This window comes from Mustela nivalis (assembly GCF_964662115.1).
Source record: "Mustela nivalis genome assembly, chromosome: 8".
Classification (NCBI taxonomy): domain Eukaryota; kingdom Metazoa; phylum Chordata; class Mammalia; order Carnivora; family Mustelidae; genus Mustela; species Mustela nivalis.
This window is the reverse complement of record NC_139027.1, coordinates 70,095,529-70,114,646: the sequence shown is the minus strand read 5'-3', so window position 1 is coordinate 70,114,646 and position 19,118 is coordinate 70,095,529. Positions and strand designations below refer to the sequence as shown.

At 36.6% G+C, this 19,118-nt stretch overlaps 1 protein-coding gene across 31 annotated transcripts in view; it reads right to left on the bottom strand.

The window, feature by feature from the left end:
• Positions 1-19,118, bottom strand: part of NRXN1 (neurexin 1) — a 1,174,729-nt gene that overhangs the window by 655,853 nt on the left and 499,758 nt on the right. For all 31 annotated transcript variants that reach the window (XM_082745351.1, XM_082745353.1, XM_082745378.1 and 28 more), the window contains one exon: positions 317-755. In XM_082745351.1, coding sequence (XP_082601477.1) covers positions 317-755 — 439 coding nt within the window. The remainder of the gene's footprint in view (positions 1-316; positions 756-19,118) is intronic.

Here is a 19,118-nt window from a genome sequence, read left to right as displayed (position 1 = left end):
AACCCTGAATTTTGTCACTTGCAAATTCAAGATAAAAAGTCTTGCAAGATTTGGCACTTGATTATCCAATAAATGTTCATTTAAGAAGTGATTCCAGAAGCCATTTGAGCATTTGGAGTTTTTTATGCCCAACTATAATGATTAATTAGCTCCTTCTGATTTGTATATGATGTGAAACAGAAATAATAACAGAATTTCTTTTACCCTAAAGACAGAAATGCAGCAAATCTTCAGTATTTCTTAGTTTTATGTCCCTTGGTGAGGGATGAAAGGAGTGTTCCAGCAAGTAAAGAGTACAGAAAACATGATAAATTACCTGACCGTCCATCTCTTTGGAAGTCCACATGATACCATTCTCCATCATTCACCTTCTTCTGTAGGGCTTTGATTTTTATCGTACCTGACCCCATGTCCAGGAGGAGGTAGAGGTGGCCATCTAGCATCTCAATAGCAAAGAAGTCAACCTTTATCATCTGAGGGTGCTTGGCGTCTTTTTGGTGTCTTGGTTTGCCATGGCTAAATAAAATGAGGCCATTTGGCTCTGTTGTGCGGAAATCAAATGATATGGAGCCCGTTTTCTTTGCATTCCATTTAGGCAAAGAGATGAAAGACTCTGGGGTTTCAAAGGTGATTGGATCCAAAGTTGCAACATTCTCACATTTAAATGCCACCACTCCGTGGATCTTCATCTTAGGGTCTCCTTGCTTGGCAAGTCGAGATAATTCCAGCCTTACATCGTTATTTTTATATACAACCTGTGGGCAGAGGATAGCAGTGAGAAATCAGGCCCATATATTAATATTTAGAACTTGTCTTCAGTTCATGTGACTTGCAACACATGTTTGCAACACAAGTAACACAATGTTTAGCACATTTGATATATAAGATAGCTTATATAAATTCGAGTATCAACTCATTAAACAGTAACCACTCCAACCTAATTTCACTCAAATAATGTCTGTACACATATCCACACTGGTTGTAGATGTCCCAAATAATTTGAAGGTAGCTGATTACAGTTCTCGTTATTTCAAGCATGTATAAACTCAAACTTATATATTTGCTTTTGTTGTTGGTTATTATACTTTGTTAAATGTAAAGGTATTTCCGTTTTCCCACTACTAAAGTATATGAAATAAGATATTTTGTATAACTGTTCCCTAAAATATAGGATCTGGTCTATGGTCTATATAGCTACAATGGGTATAAACTTTGCAAGATAATCACAAGTTGAGATAGAAAGCATCCAGACTTTTCTCAGAAAAATCATAAAATATAACTAAAATGCAGAAGCTCTCTTTTCCCCATGGCCTACATTAACAACTGTTTGAGTAATGATGGGTAGCTTTGGAACAATGTTGGCTCTAAATCCATTCAACCTGTATTACTTGTGTTCCATTTTATTTTAAAGTATACAAATGAGGAACAAAGTTTGTCCCGTACTCTCATTTCCCAAGGCACTTCATCCAAAGTGGCTAGGTGGTTCTGACTGCTTGTTCATAATCCTATGGCTTTTTGGACTCCAAATGGCGCACTGGACAAATCCACTGGCAGCGCTCCCAATATTGTGTATCTGCTATCACATCACCTTAATAAACTTGAAGCCATTCTGAGATAAAGATAAAGAGAGACCATACCCTGTCTCTATAAAATGCCTACCATGCATAGTTACATTTCCAAAATACATATTTCATACTGACTTAAGAATAAATTAGCTCTCTTTGTCCAGAGAACTATCTAAAATATTTTAAGACGCCATTCAAAAGTTCATAGCAGCCAACCCTGACAGGTTCGAAATTTATTTATATTTATATAATAGGGGAAAAAAAAGGACAGCTTGTGTCTGATTAGTGCTTAAAAGTGCTATAAAGTTAACTGGTCAATACAGCAAACCTATAGCAAAACCTAACTAAGACGACAGTGTGGCTAATAAATTTCATGATATGACTTGTTAATGAATACTGTTATTTTTCAGTGGTTAAGAGTGTAGGCTCTAGTATCAGACTCTCTGAGTTCAAATTCCAGTGCTAGCATTGCCTAAATGCATGATCTCTACAAGCCTTATTTTTTTTTTTTCTCTTTTAGGGAGATAACACCTTACAGGATGGTTGTAATTATTAAAGAAAATGAATGTAAGTGAGAGAATCTACATAAAGGCAATCAATCCAATGCCAGGCACATTGTGAGATTTTCAATAAATACCAACTACATCAAACTACTTGATAATAAATATCATCTCTTCATCATCTGGTAGAGACAGAAATAATGTAAACTAATTCATTTTAAGGAAATGCTTAGAAATTAAGCACACACATACAATAGGTTTTTTATAGCTGATTTGTGCCAAGCAAAGAAGTCACATCTTTTCATTATTAGTCCTGGTGTTTCAGTTTATCTTTATCTCGAAGGGAGGATTATTATAAAGAATACCATATCCATTATTCTTTGAGCAAATATGTATAATGGTTTAATAAGCAAATACTGACAACAAAAGAAAAAAAATGAACTTAGGCAAAAACAAAAGGGAATTAGATTAATTCTTAAGAATACTTTCTTGAAGAGTGAAAGAGCTACTAAGTCTTGGGAAAATTGACTTAGGAGTATCTTTCTTTGGGGATCTTTAGAAGTGGAGAAAATGGTTTCCGTGGATGAGTTTCCAAGTTTTATAACCTCTCACCATGACTTTCAAGCTAACCAAGCCTCTGTTTTTTGTTTTTTTACTTTCCCTGATGATTTATACTTCCTTATTTGGAGATTCCCTTGACAAAAATATTGATCAGGAATAAGGATAGTATTCTCTGACCCAATTGATGCAGATGATAATGTTGACCTATGCTAACACATTGCCCATGAAATAGAAGCATCGCAATAGTCAGGTGTTTCTGACATGAGTAAGTATGTAGAAGGTTGGGTATATTGCCTCATGAGTCCAATACCAGCTACAAAGAAGTTGAGGGATATAGGGTTAGAATAATTCTAGGTAAGGATTTTAGCGAGTGATTTATAATCTCATGAGTAAGTTGGAGCCCTGGCGAAAAGGAGGTTCAAGAAAATGGAGAACAAAAGTAGGGATTCCTTTGATCAGATAACTTAGGTTTAGCCAGGCACACACACACTGCCTCCATGCCTGTCCCCACCCCTGGAATTAAAAAAAAAAAAAGTCTCCACCAGAATTTATGCTTTGTACAGACAGGGTTCTTGCTCACTATAGTCAACCATCAAGATCAGTGTCTGGCACAAAGCAGACACTCAGTAAATATTTGCTGAGAATTGAATAAAATTCTTTATTCCCCTTTTTTAACCTAGTTTCAGATTATAGACATTAAGAATATTTACAAATGTAGTTATGTAAAGCAGAATGTCGTATTGCGACTAATCTCACAAACAGGCTACTATTTTTAGTTTTTTTTTCTTTAGAAAAATGTGGGAGCTGCTGTGCGTATTCAGTTATAAACGGCAAGATGGCTGGTGTATTGGAAAACTTTACCTGCAAACTCATATTGGGGGCTTTAAATTACTTTTAGAATGAAAAACACCTGAGTTAAAATTCTCCAGAGGTAGAGTCATTTTCCTAGAAGAACTATCCTGAGGAGAAGTGTGATGTACTTTTTTTCCTTCTCATTTTGTATTCTTTGAAAGGCAACTCCAGAAGACAGAAAAGCAATTTTGGATAGGCAGGCTGATAGCTCTTACAACTACACTACTACTTCATCTGACCCAGATTTCATAATCACCCTACTTTTCCAAAGTTAGACGTACTCTTCAAATGACCTGAATATAGTTCAATTATAATAATAAGTAGACAGCAAGCACTCCCAATCTTTTAAAAATTCACATGTAAGCTATTTTTTGTTTCTTTCTGAGATAATGTGATTCTGAATGACTTATGATTATTCACATATCTTTTTTTTAAAAAAGATTTTATTTATTTATTTATTTTACAGAGTGAGAGAGATCAGAAATAGGCAGAGAGAGAGGGGAAGCAGGCTCCCTGCTGAGCAGAGAGCCAGATGTGGGACTTGATCCCAGGACCCTGGGATCATGACCTGAGCCGAAGGCAAAGGCTTAACCCACTGAGCCACTCAGGTGCCCTCATGTATCTTTTTTATTTATGTCAAAAGTTGTAATTTATTCAATAGTTTCAACTTTCAAAAATATCTATATACTTTACAATTAGTGATAGTATCATTGCATACTCATTTGGGTTTGTTCATAAAATTAAGATTTTGAGGGGATATTGATTTTTCCTTTTTTTTTTTTTTTTGAAGAGTAATTCACAATGTTGAATTTCATTTCTCTGCTTCATGGGCTTAAATCATAAATCCCAAAGGGATAAAAACATGAAAGAGACGAGGTGTTTTCATTTTTTGTCATCTATATATTTTTTTAAATATCCCTGACACTGAAATGTGCAAGAACAGGAGCAATATGTCTGTATTTTTATATATTACTAGGCTTGAAATTTGAGGTAGATAGTCACTGAGTATTTTATTGGATCTTCATATTAGTCCTAAAAGGCAAGGGAAATAAACAGGTGGAAAAAAAATAAGTTTGAGAGTATAGACATAGCCTAATCACAAAGCTCTTATCTAAGTCAACTCGCTTAAACTTTCTACTTCTCAGTTGCTTAATTTCTAAAAAAAAAAAAATATATATATATATACATATATATGGAAAACCAGGTCCTATATATCACTCCTTGAGCTTTCTCCCCCTTATTCTATGTGATTTGGGACAAAGGTAAAATACGTCCTTTGAACGTCTTTTATAAAAAATGTCCTTCTCTATCGTCTGGCTTTTTCTGGTTGTGGTTTTGATGTCAGGATATTGCTCTCTATTCTGAAACACTAATCCATTCGGTAAAGAGAATATTCACTACATCTTTAGGTACACAGACATACATCAAGGATTCTATCTATCTAAGGTTTGTACAGATGGTACTGAAGAACTGGTGGCTGAGAGATAAAGCCCTTTCCACAGGAAGTGGGAGTGTGTGAAACACACGCATCAGTAGAAAGCATTTGCTTCTCAAATAATGACTTTTTTGTTGTTATAAATAAATGTTTCAGCTTAGAAATCTTCATGAGGCTCTTGAATTCATTAACATGCATTGATCAAGGCTTTTCATATCTTAACCGGGAGAGTACACATGTAAAGTCAAATCGTGATTCAGAGATCCAGGCTCAGTCGTGACCTCCCTGTGATCACGAATGGCTTATTCTAATCTGAGTCTTGGTTCTCTTCCATTCTTGGGAATAATAATAAGTAAGGGCTAAGAATCTGGCTCTAGAGATTTCAAAGAGAATTGCAGCTCCCCCACTCGCAGTCCTGTGACCTCGTGCAAGTCTTTCAACCTCACAGAGGCTCATTTATCTGTACAATGAAGTAATCCTATCTACCACATTAGGGGTATTGTCAATAATAAATTATATTTCAGTGGAAGTGCTAACAATAGGGCCTGGCATAGAAGAAGGGCCCAGGAGAATATCAGCTATTCTCCTTAGTGTTATCATAAGTAACTAAGTTACTTAACATAACATAAGTTATTATTCTGGGAGCGAATGAATGGACTTGTTACAAAGGTAACAGTTAACATGGTACAAAGTAAAAGTAGATGGCTGCTTAGTGTTTTACAGTAATTAACAGGGCTGCGACCAGCAGGATCAGAGAGATCAAAGCTGACAGGGGCTTCTTTTTGTATCCTGGCATGTATTTTGCAGTTTGCAGCCTTTCTCTACAGCTGAGGGTTCCTAACCAGAACACATACATAGGAGGCTAGCCAGCCTGGGGCTTTTACTTTCATTCATGAGAGAACTTCCATGGCATCAGACATCAACCAAACCACCACTACCAGTGCAACAAGAATCAGCTAAGAGTTCTTGAGTGTTTATTTTCTGTCAGACCCCATTAAAAGAAATTTATATGTTTTATGTGTTTGCTCCTCGTAAGCATCCTAGCAGATAGAAAACATTATCCTCCTTTATCAGCAAATATGTGGAGGCACAGAGCTCGCTGAATGCTTTCTATTCTGAAAATGTCAAATACTGTGAAGAGCTAATGATGATAACTTCAAACTTCATTTGTCTCAGGAAATTTCACTTATAGTTTTCGTTTAGAGTATCATTTATACTTTTTGATAACAGTGGCTAAGCAAAAGATTCACAAACAGCTATCTGTCATTGTGCAAAAGGATGATCTTGCTCTGGGTTACATATCTTTCCTTCTAATTGTCCTACTAAAATCCTTCTAAATGAATCAAATATCGTAACAGAGCAGGAGAGTGTTTTCCTGTGCTTTATTGATTAAAGTGCCTCGTCAGGGGCTCCTGGGTGGCTCGTCTCAGTTATGTGTTTGCCTTCCACTCAGGGTCTTAGGATGGAGCCCCACGTCAGGCTCCCTGCTCAGTGGGGAGCCTTTTTCTCCCTCTCCTTCTGCCACTCTCCCTGCTTATACTCTCTCCTTCTTTAATAAATAAATAAAATAAAAATCTTTAAAAGAAAGTCTCTTCAAATCCAGTTTAAGTAATGGGGCTATTTCTGTTTCCAGAACTATAGTGTAGTTTTCCAACAGGCATGTCTTCTGAAAATATATAATATTAGGATATATATAAAATAAAATATTAGAATTAAAATGTTAGGATAAACAAGTATTTAAACCAGTTAGGATAAACCAGAAATTCATAATTTCTCATGAATATTTGTTATTAGTGTATTTATCTGTAATGTGTAAACTATATACATTATACATTACCTAATATAAATGTGTTTATTTACAATAGGTCAAACCTGCTAAAATTGATGTCCAGAAAAATTTTACACATATATTAGAATATATAATACATCTCTAGATGGAGAAGCAGATAATACATATGTATATATACCATATATACACCAAAATACAAATATGCATACAATAATAACATTTAATAATTTCAGAAATTAGATGCTCTTGGTTAAAAAACACAGATGGTCTTACTCATTTGGAATGAAAAATGTCTTGGCCTAAAAACAAATATCAGCACTTATAAGCTTGGCTCAGAAGGGCTACAACCAAAAAAATAAAAAAAGAAAAAGAAAAAGATAAAAGGATTCTTTTATTATTAGAAAAGGTAGAAAATTAAACAGATTTTCTCCAGTGTTCCTGCCACCATGAAAAGACAATTATAAGAGCAGAGTAGAGGCAAAGTGGTCACTTAAAAATAAAAAAAATCATTGCACTCATTATTGTCCTATCTTCCACCCAAGGTCAAGTTTTCAATGCTGTTCACTTTCTTATACTGAGAGCTTAGCACAGAATGTGCTTATAATAAAAAGGTGAAAAAAAAGTTCATTGAACTTAACTGAGGGACTGACGGGATTTTAGCTTTCCTGAGAACGTCACACCACAGAAGGTTTCATCTATGCCTTGAATATGCCCACCGGAGGCAAATATGTGTCCAGCTGCAGAGATTCATGGGCTGGGCGTGAGTCAGAGAAGGGGAGGCCAATAGGAAACGCACAAGCCCTGTTCAAAGTAGCCCAGTGCCACCGTAAAAACAATACCTAGCATTCAGAAAATCTGGTTTGAAAGAGAGTTACATAAGGAATTTTGAAAGGTAAGAAGGTTGGTTTTTTTTGGGGGGGGGGAGTGGGAAACAGCAGAGTTTGTGTTTCTTTTTTTTCCCCATAATCTGATACTATCCAGAGATTATGTGCAGATAAAATTTTCAACTAAATTGCAACTTTCCCCATTAATTAATAAATAAATAAACTAATTAGGAAATGTAAAAACAGACTACAAAAACATCGTTTCTCAGTAAAGGCATATGACTTATTAATTTCAAATCCCAAAATTAAGTTGAAATTTGGAAAGGACACAAAATGACAATTTTTTAAAAGCAATGTGGAGAAAAAAATCTTTTTGCTTCCTTCCAATTAAACATGATCAACTACATCTTATCCATGAAAAGAAGGAAAAACAAAAGAAAACACCCTCTCGCTTTGCCCTTCCTTCATTCCATCATCAGTGAAGGGCCTAAAGTTATCTAGACAACCTTGGCACCATCTGTACAAGTCAGCCGTGGGAGCAAATAGGCTGTGTTGTCCTGAGGCTAACAGCTCAATTTAATGAAGCTTTCAGTGGAATCTGGGTGTGTGAAGACTTGAGTTCCACCCCATAAGAATGTCTATTTCTCTCAAATTGAAGATTCAGTAATTCAGTAATGCCCTTGTGTGAGGGGGGTGGGGGCGGGATTGGAAAAATGAACCTATTTCAGTAACATGAGATTTGAGATGCCCATTTTTGAAAAGTAAAAAGCTGAAAGCTAGATCAATTCTTCCGTTTTCAGATGAGGAAACGGAGGCTCAGATAAGCAAAGGGGCAGTCTCAGTTGGTATCAAGCTCTGCTCATGAGCAAGTATTGAGGAATTCGGGGTTCTGTTCTTTTTTGACTCTGTCCAAAAACAAACAAATGGAATGATGAACCATTGAGCCATCTCTAGCACAGGCGCAGCACAGGAGAGGCCCTAGAGCAATTACAAATGAAGAGCAGCCGCCTTTTCAGCAACATGGCAGAAAAGGAACCATAACTGATTTAAAAGCAGTTCTTTCTTAAAAATTGTGATAGCTTCACAATAAGCTGACATTCAAATATAAAAATAAAATTCCTAAGGGGGAAAAATCTCGCAGTTATTTCCCCCACTAACGGCACTGACAAAGACACTGGAAAAGTTAACTAGAAACAATAAACTTGCAATGTTTACTGCTATTTTGCACCTAAGTGATGAAGATATTTTCAGCTTCAGTCCTTCATGATCTTGCAGAATGTGACACACCGTAAATTAGGGTTTAAACTTTTATTCCAAGCTGGCAGATGCTGCTAATAAGGATGATGCATGTCTGCTTTATCCCAAAACTTTTAAAATCCTCTACCAGTCCCAATGAGGAACAAGAGGTCGCTTATTCTTCTTTTTTTTTTTTTTAAGGGAACCTACATTACCATGAAACAAGAATGGTTATCTTTGAACTGATTATAACAAAATAGTGGCATCAAATGCTATGTCTGATTTAACCAGTTCATGTTCGTTTGTACTCCCAGGCTCATGAGCTCAGTAAAGTTTCCCCATCATCTAATTTTACATTTTTCTAAAGCCCTTCACTATAGTATATACGATACCATCTAGTATGTGGACGTCCACAGTATGCATGGATGTATGACTATATACAAAACACCATATACTAACTATATAGTCGGTCTTTCTTCATTGATTTACCATGACTTGCTGTATGTCATTTGGATATGCCAAAGTTTTACCATTTCATTCTACTATCACTTTTTTATTGTGCTCATCACTCTTTAGCTTAGAAAGTCCTCCCCCAAAAGAGATTTGACAAACATATCGTTATGTACAATATTTATTACTTAACTTTTTAGATGTTTCTGTGTGTGTATGTAACTTTATAATCTTTTTGAAAATATTTTATTTTCTTTGAGGATGAAAATCCAAATTGAGTCCTCTGCCCAGCTAGTTACTTATTTGAGCTAGCACATTTTTTGAATAATTTCTTTTTTCTACTGATTTGTAAAGCCTACCACATTTTTAAATTCTTCCATATACTGTATAAGTTTCTGTTCCTGAGTATCCTATTGTTTTCTCCCTTTCTTTCATCCAGTTCCGCTTCATTTAATTATCATATCTCTATAATGTGTTCCAAGATATGTTAAGTCTCTCCTACTAAGCTATTTACATTAATTATTCTAATAATGTTTATACTTTGCATCATATGATTTTGTTTTCTGCATAAATAAGATAAATATATATAATGGAATTATTCTGGTTGCTCTGATTTAACTTTCTAAAATGTAGATAACTAAAGTTGGTGGCAAATTATTCATTCAAACTCACTTAAAGAGATTTTTTTTTTCTTTTAGAGAGAGGGGGAACGGGCAGAGGGAGAGATGAGAACCTCAAGTATGCTCCACAGCCAGCACAGAGCCAAACATGGGACTTAATTTTAGACCCTGAGACCATTACCTGAGCTGAAATCAAGAGTCAGACGCTTAAAAGACTGAGCCACCCAGGCACCCTAAAGAGACTTTTGAATAGCAAAAGGAAATTATACCTTGCTTAGAATTACATTCTCGTTATAATTATTTGTAAAACTATCATCCATAAGTGATTATAATGATTTTGACCTTAACACATCTGGCCTCATGCCAGAAAATTGTATTATTTTTTACTTAGAGAATAGCAACACTATTCTCTAAGAGAAAAAGAGACTCCAGAGAAAAATAAATTTAGGGGAAAAATGAATTTATAAACACACCAATTCTGTTTCAATAATCACAAGGCCGGTAGAGTTCCTTGCAGTAAAATGGTAGGAGGGGAGGCCAGCCTGTTGGAGAGATCCGGAGGACAGGCTGAATGACTCTCAGGGCAGGGGAGAGTCCAGCACACTCCCCTTTACTGTGGCTGTCCTCAAGAGGCTAGGCTGCTTGCCTGAGGACACACAGCTCATGTCTGGCTACTCAGCGGTGGACAACACAGAATCTAAATGTCTTTTTTCCAGACCTGGGAATAGACTGTAAAATTTTTTGTTTGTTTTCTTTGCATGGGATGATAATTAAGTTTCCTTCAGCAGTAAAAGCCTGACAACTCTATTAAGCCCTGTTGACTTGAGATTTCAAGATCAGATTATCAAATTTGTGATTACTCACACTATCAATCCCCTCTCTTGCCTTTCTTCTTGACCACCCCCTACCTGAGCACACACAAAGGAAACAGGGAAGCTGATCTTTAAGACTAATGGGGCCAATGCTGCTGTTTTTCCCATCCACAATGAAGTTATTTTACAAACTAGAAGTTGTATGTAAATGTGGCCCATAATTTTAATATTATCTGAAGGCAATGCATTATATGATACATAAGTATAGATACAGATATGAATATAGATTCAAACAGCCTGAGGTTTGAGTTCCTGCTCTGCTACTTAACTACAGTGTCTTGGGAAAATTCCCGAGTTTCTCTGAAGTAGTTTCCCCCTTTTCAAATCAAGTTAACACTTATTTTGTAGTATTATTTAAGCACATACCGTGCTAAGTGCTTGCTCTTGGGCACTGAGTAAAGAGTAGCCATTACAGTTACTGTTATGATCTTAAATGTATAAGAGAGGAATGCTGGTCATTTAAATAAATAAGTGGCTTCTCTAAAAAGTAAAGAAGCATGCTTTGTAGTAAATACTCACCTTCCAATCTCCATGTTTACATGATTACTTCCTTAATTTCAGAACTAGATTCCTTATCTCCCATGAATTTGGATCGTGAAAGATTTTGTCTACTAAACAAAAGGTATTCATTAAGGAATACTTTGTAATCTTAAATTTATCAGAGGCATAATGAGATTACCTCTATAATCACACTGAGTTGGTAGAACTCCAGCCTGATGCCAATAGCTGTTTTATTTAGATTATGCTAAGAGTGGGTAAGTATATAGCCCTGCCTAGATTTGATGAAATACTGAGCATACATAACTGTTCTTCATTTCTAATTTCAAGGACCCTAAAAAGTATAGAGACTAGGTTGTGAACTGTTATTTTTCAATTATGGCTGCTCAGCCCTGAGATATTTCTTCTTAATGCATTCTTTAATTATTTCCTTTGGAAGGTCCCTAGTGCTTCAAATGTCAGATGGGTTGAGCCTTTTGCCAAGGGTTGCTTAGTTAACTGTTTATTTAATGAATGGGGTTTTATGTGCTGCTGAATTTCTCATGGCACCGTTAGGAAATTCTTGGCAGAATTTAAATTGGAGAACTGAGAAACATATTGGCTCTACGGAAGCTCAATCAGCTCCCAGGCAGGAGCAGGGCCTCTGCCAAGGAAAATACGCTAAAATAAAAAATGCCAACACCAAACTCGCACACAATGCAAGGAAAACTGACTTTGGTGTCTAGGATAAAATGAATGCCGGATTCAAGTATCTCAGGTGGCCTATGAACAGAAGTGAGGAAACTGCTTCCCAGTTTCGGGAGAGAAACAGAAACGAAATCCCTTTGCTTTGGAGGATGACAATGGGCTTAAATGTCTTGCTTGGGATACTCAATTAGCTGCTAAGATAAATAAAACGGAGTCTTATGTAATTTCTCACACGGCTCTTCCTTAAGGAGATGAATCTAAACCTATCTTTATGTTATCATCGAAAGATATAATCATTCATTTTACCTAAGAAATAATAATTGCCAAAAAAAGAATAAATGCATTTTTCTAAAAAAAAAAAAAAAGCTGCAGCAGCAATGACTGAACATCCAAGTACAAACATCCAGATGGCTATATTTTAAAATGATTTGGCCAAGAACCTAGATATTGTATAAGCAACAATTATCAGGTATGTTTTCTTTAAGGATGGGGTGAAGAGGGAAAAAAAAGGCCCTGAAATGTTATACAGGCTCTGAAAAGTCCCTAATCCACCAAAAGACTATTTATTTATTTATTATTATAATTATTATTTTTATTTAGCGTACTAGAAAATGAGGAGGGAATCAGAGTTTTTTTAAAAACTAAACACAACTTGGAGAAAATAAGGATGAGAATGTATTTTTCAGTAATGTAAGATGGAAAGCACTAACTAGTCTGTTTGCCGTTGCTATATGAATCCAGTCTTGTGCAGAAGGAAGGCCTGTTGCAGTCATCTTCTCCTGGGTATCACTGTCATCAGCTCCTTCTTTCAATTCTAGCACCCTGCCAGCCCATGTCCCAACCCCATTCCTTCTCTGGAAGAGCAGTTTCCTGAGTGAGCCTAGCTCTCTCTCTCTCTCTATTGATTTACTGGAGGCTCCCTACATCTTGGGTGATCAGAGGCCTGGCTAGCTCCCTGGGTTCCTGTCTGTTTGGTGCCATTTTCTCACATAATTCAAAAATTAAGAGGGCTGGGCTCATCAGCATGTAAATGCTAATCTGATGCTAGGTTGGCCACCTCTCAGGTAGCTAAATGGACACATGTGTTCTCTTCTTCAGGCCTAATTGCTTGGCTGTCATCTATCCTGGCTCAGGACTGTATCACTCCCCCAGCAGACAGTTCACTGGGTTTGATCATCTATACCCACTTGTTACTAATTAACTTGATTAGCTATCATGTTCCTTGATATATATTAATAGGAATTGTAATAGCACCAATAGCCAATCATTAAGCACCTTCTATGGGTCCCATGCATGTTTAGCTCCATTACATAGACTCTTATTTCTAATAATTTTTATCTCCATACCAGGGTTCAGAAAATTTAAGTATCTGTCCAAATCACATAACTACTAGATGACAGAACAGTAATTCAACTCAACATTTATCTGATTAGATTACAAACTCATAGATGTGGTTTTTAGTTCATGTTCCTAATCATGTCATGGGATATTGGCTGAATTCCTGTTTATTTAGCCAGCACGGATCCTGGCATATTTTCTCAACCTCGTCATCAATAAGTAAGAGGATATATATTCTTTCTATTCTTCTATGATCTGGCTCCTTTGCCTGGGTGGGATTCTATTAACACCACTGGTTTAAAAAAAAACTCCTCTCTGGTTTCATACTATTCTTTTCATCTCTTGATTTCAGGATAACAGTATTCCCATGGCTCTCCTAGGATACCCTGATTTGGTGTCACACTCTGTGCTCATTTCACTCTGAAGACCAAATTACCTGGCCATGTTATCAAGTGAATGCAAAACTTGTTTTGACTTCGAAGAATTCCTTAAACTAAGGGTTTCTAAGTTCGCTTCTAAGTGGAAAACAAAAATGAGATTTAGCATGAACAGGAATGACATTTTAAGGGTCAATTTCCAGGGTCTAGTTTTAGTTTTGGCTGCCACAGACCCCCTGAGTCAGCATAAATTTGAGACTTTTTTTTTTTTCCATGATAACAGGTGAAGTCCAGTAAAGCAGGACCAGGACTAGGATTAAAGTAGGTGAAGTGAGTGAGGTACTCCCTTGGGGGGAGGGGAAAGTACTAAAAATTCAGTAATCAAGAAAATAATATTTCAATGCAATTTTTTAAAGCAATGCCAAAAAATCCTATGGTGAATTAAATATGAAATACCAAAACTTTAAATAAAATAGAATCAGTATTACTGGTTATTCCTTTTGCCTCAGACTCCAATATGGTTTGGTACAGCACTGCAATATAGTATTTTTGTAGGATTAAGGAGCCCGAATTTGTTGAAAATCTTTTTGTTAGAACAAGTACTAGTAACTAGAAGTATTTGGGGCTAGGGATGCTGAAGGATAGCCATCACCAGAGATCATTAAAATTAGAACTAGAATACACTATTAATTTTTAAGGTATACTAATCATTAGTAAAACCACTTTTACCTAAACGATAATGATTGCAAACAGTTATAGAGTGCTTAGTCAGACTTAGTCAGACTCTGTCCCCAGGATAACCTGTCAAGGTAGAACAAGAAGCCCAGGGGCACATTCCTTAGACTACAATGTCTATGGAGCTGTGCACAGTGACTCTGGCAAAGCTGCAGTACCCATTCTACAGATAAGCAAACTGACGCATACAGTAAGTGGCAGGACCAACTTTTAAACCTGGGCAGTCTGAATCCAGGGTCCTTGCTCTTAACAGCACTATAAAAACAAGCCAAGCCCCTCAAATACCAAATAATCTTGCTTATGTCAACCTCAACCCTTTTTCCTCCACAATCTTACATGGCAGTTAACTTTCACAATAATCATGAACCCAAGAATACAGATGGTGGGGGGATGAACTTTTAAAGACACTAGTAAAAATTTCAAGACCTGAATATACACACACACACACACACACACACACACACACACACACACAGAGACCTATATCAAATTCAATGACTTGTCATTGAAATCACCTTGAGAGTCAATCCTATTGACTTGAGAACTACAATAGATCTCCATCATCCCCCATCAATCTACAGGTTAACTGTACACACTCAACTACCCACTCAAGATATTTTTACAAAATTGTGATGAATAACTAAAAATTAATTCAGTAGCTCACAGGCACTAAAAGTCCAATAAAATCCATTCCCTTAGCCTCTGCCACTGCTGATAAACTAACTCCTACAGGTGCACAGTTAGTGTTCTTACATTAAAGAATTATCAAAATGAAATATAATAATTATATATATATATATATAAATTTCATCCCCATGTTCAACAGCACTATAATTATATGATGTTACTAGAGCACTGTAAAGGATTACAAACAAAAAGATAAATAATCCAGAATAAAGCCTTTATATCATGACTAATACATGGGTCCTTTTCAGTAATCACTGTCACCAATTTATGCTGTTCATATATGTGGATTTCTGATTATCTGGTTTACTAGTGAATGAGGCAAAAAACAAAAGCTTCAACAGCCTTACTGTAAAATATCTACTATTTTTTTAAAGATTTTTTTTTAAATGTATTTATGACAGAGGGAGAGATCACAAATAGGCAGAGAGGCAGGTAAAGAGGCAGGGGAGCGGGGGTGGGGGGAAGCAGGCTCCCCACTGAGCAGAGAATCTGACTCAGGGCTCCATCCCAGGACCCTGGATCATGACCTGAGCCGAAGGCAGAGGCTTAACCCACTAAGCCACCCAGGTGCCCCTAGAATATCTACTATTGATGTATTTTTAGGACTATAATAAACCAGTATCAGAGTAGAAGAATCTTTGAGGAGCAAAAAAAATGTAAGCTTGGCTCTTGGGAAAATGTTATTCCAGAGAGGAAAAAGGGTTAGGACATGGGCTGGTAGCAGAGTATTAAGAGGAAGACTCAAAAGCAGAAAAACCCAGAAGTAGAAGATAAAATGCCTTTCTTCTACACAAAAATCTGGGTGTTTCTAGAGTACTGGTAAGAAGGTTAGTGCTATTCATCATACATTGTTAACTGAGATTTAGAATTCCATTTACAATTAATTTCTTAAATGTGGTGAATCCAATTGTCTTTGGTTCCTTCTTCCTCATGTTACGGTGTCACTGAAGAAAAACCTTACTTTTACTGGATTCAGGGGTGTTTTCATTCATAGATCCCTTATTCGTGTACCCTCTCTATGAGACGTTATTTGAGTTTTTTGCTCTTCTCCGTGGTTGACTTGCAGAAAGCAACAAGCAGCCCTGGCAGCTGGGCTATACATGTGATCCACAGGTCATGAAAAGAAACAGATACAAATGTGGGTAGATTTAAGTAAACTCATCCAAACCAGAAGAAAAACCACTAATGGGAATGCAGGACCAGAGATGGGAGGCTGAGAAGTATTCTTTTTATATATCATTATTATTGTATACCTATTTTATGACAGATTTATGATGCAACACTTTTCATGATGTCCATACAATGCTGACTCTTACTAAATAAAGACTCAAAGTGCTCCTAATGACCCTGGAAATGGTTTTATTTTGAAATCAAAGTGTTTTCTATAGCCCGGTCACCTTCCTTTTTTAATCAGAAAGAAGTGTGTATTCTAAGACCACACTTCATCGTAGGAAGATGTAAATATCTCCATATTTGTTGAATAAATACTGATGGGAAAACATTGGTAATGATAATGATAATAATGTAATTGTTTTTTCCTGGCATTTCTTCCTAAATGAGGGCACTAGTGGTAATACTTTTTATCTTGTGATACATACCAGCAAGCAAACAAAAAGTAAGGGAAGTGGGGATAAAAGAAGGGGTCTGGACAGTCACTCATCAATTATAATGTGCACCCATTTTTTACCAGGTCGCAAGAAATCACTTATCAAATAAAGACTCTCTCCTTTGAGAAGCAGGTCTACGTTTAAATCCAAAATTACAATGTCTACACTGGAGCAATATATAAATATCTGCTGGTCATAGCTTTAGCTATAAACCTTAGGATCCATTTCGTAAAGAATCTAGTTGACACCAGGAAGCCTCTAAAGGAGATACAAGTTTAAATCACCACAATATAAAATGTTTCCCAGAGTGATACTTAAGAGAAGCACAACTCTAATAGCTGATTATTTCGAAAAGGTAAATTATAAATACCATTGAGAAGATTAGGTTTGCACAGGGAAGGAAACCCAATCAATAAATTAGAAATTTGGAGAAAATTGTATTAAGTCTTCCAGGTCATGAGAGGGCTAAGAAAGAAGTGTCCCATAGATTCTTAGATTCAGTGGAGATAAAATTTGTTAGAGATTAAGCCTGTATAGTTTTATCCTTTGTAATCTTAAGTCTTAACTGTCCCAGTGTATTTTTGTCTAAAGTAATATCTTTTCTTGTTTTCTCTTGATTCCTTGACCCACTAAGTTTATGGCTGCACACATTTGAGAAATGTGCAGTCCTGTTCAGTTTTGAGTCTGATAACTTTTTTTAAAGTCTGCAATGAGGTCATAAAATGAGCATTTATATTTTTGTGAGTTTGTTTGTAAAAGCTACAATTTTCGAGAGGAAAATCAAAATCTAAAAGGATTTGATCTTTCAGATCTTAGAGCACTTTAACATTTCACTGCAGAGTAGGAGGTGAACCACTGAGCAAACCACAAAGCACAAATAACTTCCTGCCACACAGGAAGGAACAAAGACCATTCAGATGCTTGGAGGGAGGAGCTTAGAAAGAGGGGAAAATAAGGGTGGGGAAAATAAGCCTGGGTGATTCAGTGGGTTAAGCCTCTGCCTTCAGCTCAGGTCATGATCTCAGGGTCCTGGGATCAAGCTGCACATCAGGCATTCTGCTCAGTGGGGAGCCTGCTTCCACCCCCTGCCCCTTCCTCTCTGCTTACTTGTGATCTCTGTCAAATAAATAAATAAAATCTAAAAAGAAAAAAAAAAAAAAGAGGGGAAAATAAATGAAAAAGGAGGCAGACAGATAGTCTCATCTCATTACCGGACTTGAACCTTAAAAAGATCAAACAGCCAAATATAACTGGAGCAATCAGAAGACACTGGTGCTGCAGCCTTACTCCTCTGGGGAAACCGAAAGTCTCTCAGAGAAGCCCCGATTTCAAGCTTGGTGCTCTACTTCACCAACACCAGGAAAAGAGAGGGCAAGGGCAGAGAGAGATATACTAGAGAAGTCCCAAAGACCGCAGGAGATTGTAGAGAAGTTCCTGAGATCTCCAGGTGACCTAAAGACAGTAAGAGAACCAAGAGTCCAGAAAAGCCCTGGACACCAGACAAGAAAACTCCTGGAATCTTGGACCCAAAGGCAAACACAAAATCCTCCATTCTGAAGGATCTACATCAACAGAGTGCCCAAAAGATGAGCCAAGGCCACCTATGTCTCAGTCCACAAAAGAATGCCTAGAGCCTAGACTCAGGGAGGCCAGAGATAATCCCCAGGAAAGCCTTCATACCAGAAACCTCTCCCCCAGGTGTTAGGGATGGTGGAAAATGAAATTCCCCCTTCAGAGGCAGGAAAAAAAAATAAAACTCTGATAGAGAATATGAAATCTTAATTGAACATTTACTTAAAAGAAATATTTTTAAACAAGACAAATATGAGTAACCAAGAATTGGAAATTTTTTGCATCACTTAGCCTCAGAGTATGAAGAACAGAAATGGGAAGTTAAAACAAGATTAGTACTACAAAAAAAAAAAAAATAACAATTTTTCCCTGCCTAACTTCCCTAAATTTTATAATCTTTTTATATCTTTCCACTCCCATCCTATTACAGTAGTAATAAGGCTGTCTGTAGAGTGAAAGCTTTGTGATGCTTAAAATATGTGGTCAACTCCAGACAGGTAATAAAGATGATGCTTTGCTAAATTCTGTGGCCAGAAATCTTTTCCAAAGTACTCTGGACAAAAAGAATATAATTATACTAATACACACACACACACACACACACACACACACATTTTTAATAGATTTTATTTATTTATTTGACAGAGATCACAAGTAGGCAGAGAAGGAAGCAGAGAGAGAGAGGAAGGGAAGCAGGCTCCCCACTGAGCAGAGAGCCTGATGCGGGGCTCAATCCCAGGACCCTGAGATCATGACCTGAGCTAAAAGCAGAGGCTTTAATCCACCCAGGTGCCCCTATATATATATATGTATATATACATATATATATATATATATTTTTTTTTTTAATATAAGGATCTTTCTTGTCTGATCTGGCTTTTTCTACTTCCACAAGCATATTTCTTCTATAAAA